At 31.3% G+C, this 12,122-nt stretch overlaps 1 protein-coding gene across 2 annotated transcripts in view; it reads left to right on the forward strand.

The window, feature by feature from the left end:
- LOC140665964 (uncharacterized) overlaps positions 1 to 12,122 on the forward strand; it is a 38,176-nt gene that overhangs the window by 8,191 nt on the left and 17,863 nt on the right. For both annotated transcript variants that reach the window (XM_072892604.1, XM_072892605.1), the window contains one exon: positions 1,890 to 1,984. In XM_072892604.1, the coding sequence (XP_072748705.1) occupies positions 1,890 to 1,984 (95 nt within the window). The remainder of the gene's footprint in view (positions 1 to 1,889; positions 1,985 to 12,122) is intronic.

Genomic DNA, 12,122 nt, shown 5'->3' on the forward strand with positions numbered 1-12,122 from the left:
TCTAAAAAAGTTTTCACTCGCGAATCCGACGCGTTACCAATGCGTTAATTAATTTCGTCGAAAAGTGTTATCAATCTTTATCAGTCTTTTTACGTTCAGATTCGCTAGGAGAATTAATCTTTCCATATTCTTAAAAAAATCTTTTGTTGCTTTCGATTCGCAATTTCTCACATATGCGTATTACAATTTGCAAATATGCATCAAGGCGGTTTTAACAGCAATACATTTGACATTATTATATGTTAAAAAAATTAATGATTAAGTACTATCAGTTCATTATAAGTATATAATAATAAACTTTATTATTAACGTGTCTGATTTTGGTTAAATTTTGTTTTATCGAAAAAAAGAATCAACAGAGCCACAAGTTATATCGATAAAAGTTTAAAACATGTCATGAATTTTAGTTTTTTTTATTAAATTAATGATTCTCTACGTATATGTTCAAATTTTTATGTAGTTTATCTATTATAGTAAATTTGATATTTTAACACAGGAGAATATTTCAATGGTTTTTTTTTTATAAGAAATATAATTTTTTTTATTTTTTCAATTTATAATCAAGTTTGAAGCTGCATACATTTTATTGCAAGAATTAAATCAACACGTTAAAAGAAATTTATATTCTTATTGCTTATATAATTTTTACTTAAACTCCAATATTAAGTTTATTATTTTATTTAATTAATTACAAATTTTTTATATAATTTTTTTATTTTTTTCTTAATAATTACGTTTTATGTAATATTTTTTATTAGTAATTAAATTTTTAAACAAATAGAATTGATTTGGCATATAAAATTTTTATTTTAAATATCTTACGTTCTTCTTGATTTCAATTAAAAAAAAATAGAAATATCAATTCTTTTTAAAAAATTTCAATATTTCTTATCGCATTAAATAGTACAACGTAAAAGAACTTGGACATCAATCATTTTTCATATGTTGGATGCACTCAAGTTCGCTCCATTAGCTCATATATACAATACACAATTGCCGTATTAATTCACTCAAAATCTCTCTCGTTATTATTGTAATCGGCAAACGAAAATCGGTGAGATGAATTTTCCGGGAAATATTTGGCTTCCATCAACTCTAGCATTCTCGTACAACAGCCTCGTGAAACTATGTACATATATATTTTGCATTTTGCATAAACTGGTCGATGCATATTTAAAATTTAAACAGCAACCTGATTATTGGTTGTCCTTTTCCTCCTCTTCTCTTCCGCTTCTCTCTCATACTCTATTCCCAAAATTATCATATTGTATCACTAATTCTAATTAGCGGATAAAAGAGGGAAGAGGAGAAAGGAAGATGTAGGGAAAAAATCAATGCTCTGTTTTTTTGAAAATTTTCAATTGTAAATATTGATACTGTTTTTACATAAGATTTCAATTATAAAAGAACTCTTTCTTCTCTATTTTCTTTTTCACAAGTGTATTAATAATTAATAATGCATCAAATTTGGAAAAAGATAATACAATTTTCATTAAGGCGTTGCTTGTTGTTTCTGGTCCAAATAGATTTTATCAATTGATTTTTTACTTTGTCCAAAAAACTAAATTTTTTCTTTATGCTGATTTTTTTAAATTTTTTTATTCAATTGTTTTGTATTTTGTAGAAATGTTTATATAAAAAATATATTAGACATAATTTTATTCGCAATCAGATAATTTATTTAATCTAGAATTGATATTCTAACAACAAGTAAATCTTCTTTCAAGCGATAAAGTTATCTTTTTTTACTTTTTATTATAGGTTTTTTTATTATTTTATATAATATTTTCTTGTGTAATATATTCGTATAAGGATTAAAATTATGATAAAATAAAGGATATTTAAATCTGAGATTAATTTTTTTAGTAATTAGATTTTTGTTCTTTCAGGAGGATCCAGGACTCATTCCACGATTGTGCGAAGGAATTTTTTCAAAAATCGAGCAGGAGAATGGCCGTGAAAGGATTTATCGCGTGACTGTGAGGTAAGTGCATTATCCGACAAAAACTTTTTCAATTATCCGTGAAATATATAAACACGCATACAAAGTTTGTAACATAAATCCATGACTTCAAAGATAAATTTCCTCGTTTACGTTTACGTTTTATGTCAAAAAGTGAAACGCATCCTACAGATCCTACTCTGCATTATTCTAACATTATCGTTAGATGTAGAAAATAGAATAATATATCCCTCTATTTTAATACAATCATTAAAAATTAAATATATACAATATTGAAATATTACTATATTTTTTCATTATTATCAGAAATTGTAATAATTCTCGATTCTAATATCAAGGCTAACGCGATAAGAATATCGGCAAAAATGGTAAGTTTCTTTTCGATACCATCAAAAGGGGGAATCCGATCGCCACTTAAAATATCCTCAAAGTATTTCGATATTTTGTATTAAAAATATACTCAAAAAGATATTTGTAAAGTATGTTACACGTGCCTTTTGTTTTACCACCAAAAGTTCGTTGCGCTTCACCTTCACCGCATCTTCAATGAAATCTGCTTTCTTTAATTTTCAATATTGTTAGTTTTTATGGTGCTTTCAGATTTTCCTCGAATATATTAATTCTGTCTGAATCAACTTTTTTATATTTTTTGAATCAGCAAGTATTAACGCAAAATTGTAACTTGTTAATTAAAATATCTGCACTTTTCTAAAAGTTTCAATAAATATATAAACTGCTTTAATAAGACTATCTTCGACGAAAGATATTTAAAAGAACCAATTCTTTATGTATTACATAATTATTTAAATCTGATATTAATATTTTGGTCAAACGAATATAATATATGAGAAATAAATTTGTTTAGTTTTTTTATAGTTTAAAAATACAATTTGTATATATTTTCATACGTTGATAGTTAGTGAAGAATGATATAAAGTTTTAAATATAAATGTGTGCTAATATAATAATTGTTAATGAAAAAGTTAACATATAAACAATATAAATTTGTTACCGATCCTCTAGATTAATATTAGGTACGCCAAGCACGATATATTGTCATTGTTCTCTCTCATATCACGTCTTGGAAAATTTAATCATGCTGCAAGTTGAACAGATAGCCTTCGGAACGCCGATAACTTGTCCGCGTCTTGATAACTGTGGGAAAATCAACACCCTCTCTCGTGATACCTTTTGCTCGCAAACACCGCGTGAATACACACGTATGTACGTGAAATGTAGATACAGGATAATCGAAAAGTCACGAAACTCAAACGTATACGTGGTACGATCTGCAGCGATATTTACAGAAATATGTGTGTAAACAATACAAAATTGTTATTAATATCAAAAATCTCTCGTCGGATGTCAAACTAAATATGATTTAGTTATCTCGTTTTTTATCAGCCCTGCGTTGTCAAAAATAAAAAAAAAAAAACATATATACATATATATGGACACAGTCGAATAGTCAAACTATTAATAATTCTTTTTTATATGCGGTAGAATATTTTTTATAAAAAAAATCATAAAGATATAATGCGTTATCTCTTCCATAAAAAGTTGGTAAAATTAAAATATATTGTTATGTTGAATTGTGATAACCATGTGACAATGGAATATTTGATATTGTACTTGATACAGCAAAAATAAAAATATTACAAATATAAAAAAAAATATGAAAGTTATTCTGCGAATCGTGTAACTTCTTCATCACTCTATATGTCGGCAACAATATTGACGCTTTCGGTCAAGGCCCGTCAATCAAAGAGCGCTTTTGATCCCTTATCATCGATAGTTTTAAGTTCCTTTCGTGTCGACGATCACTGGCATCGTGTCTAATCGCCATCGCGAATTCGTAAGGTTAATTCGCGTTACGATACGAATTGTCGGCGAGAATTTTCCTGTAGCAAAATCTCTCCCCGCAAGCATAATAATGACAAATTGATACTGCATCGAAAATCGCTGCGGGATTGCAAAAGTCGTTTCGCGTGTTCGCCTTCGGCGTGTGGATTTACTATTTATTCCGCTTTAATCGCTTTCACACATCCCGTGTACCGAAATAGCTCGCGCACTCGCGGGAACAAATCGCTTGGCGATAATTGCCAATCGACAAAAATCCGCTGAGACACACTGCGTACCATTCGTGACGCGAATAAATGGATAGTTCGACTTCGTGTATTTTTGGCAATCGTTAAACGCGACGCTAGAAAACGAGGATTAGTTTGAAAAAAAGCTGTAAAAACTGCGCTGGCATAAATTCAATTCCTCAATAATTGATCGCGCGTTGCGAGCGCATCGAAGAGACAGGCTTATTGCGATTTGATTGTGATAAGTGGCGGTCAATGCTTTCGAATCCTTTGAATGTATGTTCGCGAAATTCGACGATCCGAGTATTATAGAATTTTTTAAAAGTTCCAAGCTCGAGAGTTACACCAATTTCGAACGTAAGAGAAAAGTTTGAAATTTGACAGTTTAATCAGCTGTTCTAAACAGTATAATATTTGAAAAACCTTTAAATCTTTACATTTCTAACGTGATCTTAACATGTAAAGGTCTATGTAGCTATGGTATAATAAAAAATCCTATAGTTGAAGAGATAATGCAAGAGTTCGGGAAGGAAAATACTATGAGTAAGGTGAAGGGTTGCGGCGGGTGGTGGTGGAAGGGAGAGACGATAGACGTAAAGTCGAGTTTGCGACTCGCGAGGCTTGCAAGCACGGTCTGTTGGCCTGGATGTGTCTTGCAAGCTCAGTGCCCCGTGACTCGCAATCCCAGACGGACGCAATTTCGCTGCAGCCGGGTAAGACAAAGAATGTACCTCAAATGTGCAACGTCGAATTTCCGTTTCCTGTATGTCTCCCGCATTTTCGCCGAAAGATGCAGCAAACTTAGTTTCCCGAATTTTCTCGACTTTCCGACACGTTAGTTTTTAGTCACGCTGGATTCTCGGATTCTTGTATCTCTGGAGCCGTCTAATTGAAAATTTTATGTTGGAATTCTCAAATTTTTGAAACTAAGAATTCAAATAAAATATACTTGAATTTTTTAAATTCGTAGACTTGTATTTTACGATTTCTAGAACATCATTTAGGTTTTAAATTTTAGATTTTTTGGATTTCAAGATTTTTTCGTCTTTGTCCATAGATTTTAGAGACATTTAATTTTTTAACTTTCAGAATTTTTGACTTTTTAAAACAATAAATATTTGAATTTTTAAATACAATAATTAATTAAATAATATGTATTTATATTCTTAGATTCTTAAATTGATAGATAGATATCTTATTTTTAGCTTGATAGATTTTTTTTTTAAATCGATTACACTTTAATTATTGAGTTTTTTCTTTTTTTTCATAAGATCCTTGCGGAATGAAATAAAGATAGCCCGCGAGACTCGATTAAATTTGCATGTCAATATTTTTCTTTATTAATTCTCTGTTAAAAATATATAAAATAGTTACTGTTATCACTGGTATTTCGTATAAAATAGAAAATTTTCTTTACTATATTAAATAAGCATATATAGTATCTTATAATAATAATTTATTTTTTATTATTTCGTAAAGTTTAGATGCTAGTTATCAAATATATGCGTGGAAATAAACGCATTATCACTGCATTATAATATTTTTCAAAATCACATAAAAAATAAATCATTTCATTTTATCATCGTTATTTCACGCGTATAATTTCATAAATAAATTTGTGTTGCGTTCACTCTCACATGCATTTAATACCTCTCATTCCTTCGATAATTAAGCAAAGCATTTTATTCTGCGCGCAAACGATCAGTTTGAGGGATAAAGTGTAAATGATAAACGCGTTTGGTAATTAATATAATGGAAAAAATATTCGATATTCAATATTATTCTTCCTCTCTCTTCTCCTAGATTTATATTCTAGTTGGATTTATATATTCTCTAAAGTAATATAATAAATCCAATAATAAAATATATCCTGCATATATGATGATATAAAAATGGATAATATAAAGAGGAAAAGAAATATAGAGAGACGATAAAATGTAAAGTGCACAGATATTATTATAAAGACAGAACGTATACATGTATAAATTGACGATATGTAAAAGGAAAATCTGTTGGAAGTTCTGTTTTGTTTAAAGAGAAGGATCAATCTTTCTGAAATGTCGGTTATATATCAGAAATTGATATTTTAGTTTAACGCGAAAAAAACGAAACTAATCCCGGGCGCCAAAATCGTCCCGTTTTGAGGCCGATTCTATTGGCCCGTCAGCGGCCGGACGTAAAATCGTTAAGTGGGTCGAGGAGAAGAAAGTTCGTTCGAACCATTTCTACTTGCTACCGTCGACTGTGTTTAGGGGTAAATTAAATTCAGCGGGACGCGACGGAATAGATAGAGAAACTTTAGCGTTCGCGTTTTCCATTGGGTGAAAGATAACAAAAAAAGAATGTTAGTTCTCTTGAGGAAAATAAAAGGGAGTCAGATTCTTCAAACTTGCATCATCGCATTTGCATGATAAAAAATGCGCTGCCATAAATGCGGGATTTATGAAAATTATTTACTTTTAAATAAAAAAAAAAATGCCGCACCTTATATAAATATTTGTCCGTAAATAGCCTGGTGAATGCGCGCGATCGCATTTACTTTTTGCGACAACATTCTCGCGTCGCGATTGATCAAAATTACCGGCCTCGATATTTCATCGGAATTAATCGTCGCGATAATGGACTGTTCGACGCGTTGTGTGTAAAGTGCGCGGCGTCCGCCGTAATTGCGATCGATATATCGGCAGGCTGCGGTGCTTGTGAAAAATCGGGGACGCGGCGGGCTTCCGGCTTGAAAAAGAGCCGGAAGTCATTGTGAAATATCACATTCGCTGTCGCGGATTAAATGTATGTTAACGTTGCTGCAGCCACGGCAATCGATTCTGACGCGGATTCATCATTGAAACGCGCATCTATAATCGATGAACGCATTAACCCACTCGAGTCAGCTGCCCAATGTACCCGTCAAGCGTGATTGATTGGATATAAAGCTTCATCCGTAATCATCAAACAATACAGCCCAAGTGAAACGTATCGCGAGTGTAGTTGACGGATGAGAAATAATGTTGTAACGATCCTCTCTTTCTCTCTCTCTCTCTCTCTCTTTCTCTCTCTGTACATACGGATGTTAACGCTTTTACACTGCATTTCGAGATAAAATCTGCGAATGACAATAATTAGACTATATTATATTTGATATGTAAGTATTAGTTTTCTTTCTCATTTTCTCTTTCTCTCGCTCTATGCACATATGGATGTTCACGCTTTTACACACTGCATTTGGAGATGAAATCTGCGAATGACATTCATTATACATGCTATATATTTGATAGGTATTAGCTTTTTCATTCTCTCTTTTCTCTGTCTCTCTGTATATATACATGTTAGCGCTTTCACATTGCACTTGAAAATCTATATTTGATATTATATTTGATAGGTATTAGCGTAAGAAAGTATGTTCTGTTACAAAGAGTATATATCACAACATTTAATTACAATTTCCCTTTGGCTCAAAACTGTTTTGATAACCTTTACACAATAATAATGATCAGTTTTTTATTTAATTTCTTGTAACAATATTTTAAAATGAATCAAATAATATACAGATAGGTCTGGAATATTATATATTTGCTCTCGTTTTTCAATATAATTTTAATTATTAGGCAACTATGAAAATTTATATGTTTTTGCAAAATTACAAATTTCCTTGGTTATCTATTATTAATTTTAATATAATTAATTTAATTATTAATTTCATATCTCTTTATTATTTTTCATCATCGATCTTGCGGTGATAACTATATTCTTCTTTAAGAATAAATAAAAGCGTATGAATGCAATTTTTTCATTTTTAAATCCGGTGGAGAAGACTTGTCTATTGGGCCGCTTTGGAACGAATAAACATGCATGAAAGAATTCGGTCACGTTATTTCGCTCGTATTGGCGAAAGGATACGATTCGGCTTTGCAGCAGCCTGTATCGTCGGATATTAGTGGCGATGGCGCGATATCACGGCGGTATGATCTCGTGAATCGAAACGGTAAAACGCGATAGCGTTTTGCATACACACATACACCTACACAATCGGATACAAATATCTATGTACAAGTAAGACAGACACCAGTTCGTGGTCTGACGATGCGCAAAAGGTGTTGCACGCAATGCGTATAAATAAGCCGCTGTCTTGAGGATGAACAGACGAGTTATAAGCGTGTATTTTTTGAGAAAGGAATGTTCGAATAATGTGATGATTTCGATATGTGCGATATAACTAGAATATAAGTAAAATGTATGAGATAAATTCAAGTATCTGTAAAGAAAATTATTTTAATCCGATATTGGAAGATTCAGATCATTAGATATTAAAATTCGAATATTTTAGAAATTTGTCGAATTGTTAGATTCTTGAATTGAAAAAATGTTCTGATATTTTTTTCCTAAAATGCTTCAATTCACATATTACAACATTTTTAGGTTCTAAGATCTTTATATCTAGGTTTCTAGAGAATTTTTGCGTGTTTAAACTACGACTTCTAGAGCTTCATGTTTAATTACAGTATTTGGTTTTGAACAGCTGGTTCTTTTGGAATACTAGATCTGCGGTTTCTCGGATCTTTGAATGTTTGCTTTGACAGTTAGGATTCTCGAAAATTGCATAAACTGAGTTATATATATATATATGTAACTTTTGTGCAGAAATATCGAGATATTATTAGATCTATATTTGCGAAATTTGACTCACATAATTGCACAATTTTATAATTTATGAATTTTTATCAAGACTTTACTTTAGATGTTCAATTTCTTATAATATTTTTAATAAGTGCAATTTTTAAATTGGAAAAAAAATTAATATCAAATCCTTACAATTTCGCATATATGATGAGACCAAGCGATACGTCTCGTGAGAATGACAAGCTCGAAGCTACCGTGAAATGACACGACGTTGAATATTGGCCTACGCCAAAGAAAGAGCGTGGGATCTCCCATTGATACGCAAGACCATCGAATTTCACGGCTCCCGTTGACACATGGGCGTTGGATCGTGGATTTGTGCTGTCGTCTATGCCAAAATCGGAGGCGACACGCCTGATGGCGAAGACTCTCGATAAATAAAATTCAGTCGTGCGAATCGCAAAACGCTAAATCGATCACAAACTTTATTCTCGTCACGCACTTCATTGTAAAAAAAAAAAAAAAAAAAAAAAAAAACCGAGCTGAATAGCTTGAAGAATTAAAAGGAAGAAAGAAAAGAAGCCAACTTGAAGCATGGGAAAGATAATGAATGGAAAAGAAAGAAAACTGTGAAAAGAAACTAACAATAAGAGAAAAAAGAAAAAGAAAATTGCTGTAATATTATTTAGAATATTAATTGATAACATTTTCGCATGCAGTATCTTCAATATCGGTCCTTTTTTAAGGATCTTTTGTTACAATCTTTCAAAATTATTCGCATGAAAAAAAATATAAATGAAAGAAAGATATATAATGTATAATGTATAGATATGAAAGAAATTATCGACGCGTATACTTACGCAACTCGTATAATTTTATCAACGTCGTTACTAATTGACAGGCTTTCGCCGTTTTGTGGAATAAAGATGGATGAGGAAGATGGAAACACGGAATTAAGATGTGAAGCGTTGCAAAGGCCGATGCTCGGAGTGGAAAATAACAAAAATGGCAGCTAATGGAATTACCGACCAAGGGATTTCTTCACTGGGGTAGAAGTCGAAGGGGTTACGAAGAGGCTGTAGTTGTAACAGAAGGCAGGGTGGAAAGAAAAGAGCGAAGAAAGCTCGAGCGAATTTTATTTACTGTGAGCACCACATCGTGGTAACCAACGGTTGACGCAATGGAATCGGGAAATCTATGAATATCAAAGTTGCTTATTGATTGCCGATACAAGTTTTTGCATTTGTTATGCCGAGCTTTTGTAGCTTACATAAAGAAATTGAAATTTGCTGTAATAAGAATATTAATAACTTACAAGTCCCTTTTATATTGACATTTCAAGAATAAACAGCTGAGTCGTTTTACAGTTTCTAAAAAAATATGTATTAGAATATCTATTTATTCACTCTTTAGTTATTAAATTAGAATATAATTCTATAATATTATATTATAATTCTATATATAATTCTATAATATTATTTTAACCATATAATATAATTTATATTATATTATGGGATATAATTTATTATTCTAATCATATTCTATACGAGCGTTAAAAGAGGAATAGAACAAAACTGTAAGATTGCACACAAGCTTGACCTTGCTAACAATAAATGTGAAATGAATTTATATGCATTTTATCAGCGGCCGCAACTCGTTTGCGCTCGCTCAAAGAACTAATTAACTACTTTTTGCGAGGGTAGGACTTTTCCAAGCAATCAGGCCGTTTCATCTACGAGGGCGTGTTCCATACATTCGTATATCGTCATTATCACATGCCTGAATGCATATGCGGATAAACATAACAACGATAATGATGTATACATACGCGAAGATAAATGTATATACAGAGACAAACGTAGCAGATAGTATTCCGTGAGAAAAGGGATGAGAAGAGAAGGCAATTCGACACACACGTTTTGTTGTGTAATTATACCTATTGGTGAATATCGTCTATCAATAAACGCCGGGTGAAGGTGCACAGGTATAATTAAATTTACGAGGCAACAACAATACTACGACCGACACATGTCTAAACGTCAATACGTTATAACGCACGTGTGTCGTCCGGGAATTGTCACGTGGCCTGTCATCGATTTCAGGAGATCGCGCGCGTTCTCTCTCTCTCTCTTTCTCTCTCTCTCTCTCTCTCTCTCTCTCTCCAATGCTTCGTTTCTCGCGACAGATTCGAGAGATTTGCATTTTCTATTTCACAGTTTTTGTTTTTAAATAAACTCTCTCGTTTGCTAAAAATCCAGTTTATTTGGTTCATCTTTTCGTCGTTTTTGAATTTGACATCGCATATTTTTTCCCTCTTACGAGTACGTTCAAAACAAACGTAAAATATGTAATTTCGTAAATTACGAAATGTATAACTCATAATTCGATTGAAAGAAAGATGAAATGTTGTTTGAGGACGAATTTATTATTCTGCAAGATAAGCATTGAATCTTTAAGCCGGTATTTATTTTTAGAAGAATCGTTAGAAACGTAGCATATAATTTTGGATCGATCCGATAATCGATGTCTAACTAAATCTAAGTAAAAATTAATGACAGTAATGCAAAAACTTTTATTAATGATCCGTAATGTATGATTTGTAATACAAATGGCAAAGAGCGATGTAATTGTAAAATTTCCAACCTTTTATTTTAATAATGAGATCTCTGAGTCTTTATAATAAGGAATATCAATCTCTTTTAAAATGGCTAAAATATTGGAAGAAAATTAATTAATAAAAAATATATTTTTTTCTCTCTCTCCTTTTCTCTACTGATGGATATGAACATTATATTCCGCTATGTTTCCATAATGTGACGACGAACTCGCGTTAGTAATATTCATTATTTAAAAAGATGATAATGTATTCGTTTTACATGACTGGCGTAAAATACGGTTGAATAGGAAATGTTATGCTCTTTTGTGGATCACAGATAATATTCTACGTCGCTAAATTTTCGAATATTTAATTAATACTTATGAATATATATGAGAAGAGACTGTTTTATAATTTTCAACTGAAAGCTCTTAATTAATGTATACCGTGCATGTTATTTATTTTATTTATATATTTTTATTATTTTTATTATATTATATTATACTCTGTATCAGTTTAAAAGACCTGATAACACTTACATTAGATATACATACAGCATACCAATATCTCACGAGACGTGACAGATGCTACAACAGATTCTTTATCCGCTTTATTTGAATATATGTGTGTGTGTGTGTGTGTGTGTGTGTGTGTATGATGGATTTTTTCTCTAACATAATATAATCTATACAATTCCTAATTATTAGCGTAAACGTGTTCTAATTAAAAGATTCTGGAAATCTTCGGTTAAAAGGTCATGTTTTTAATAAAGAAATTTTAATAAAGATCTAGATTTTATACAATATTCGATTTATCATACTTGCTAAAAACAAAAGAAAATACATGTCAGAAGAAATTTCCA

Source organism: Anoplolepis gracilipes, chromosome 5 (assembly GCF_047496725.1).
Source record: "Anoplolepis gracilipes chromosome 5, ASM4749672v1, whole genome shotgun sequence".
NCBI classification, from domain to species: domain Eukaryota; kingdom Metazoa; phylum Arthropoda; class Insecta; order Hymenoptera; family Formicidae; genus Anoplolepis; species Anoplolepis gracilipes.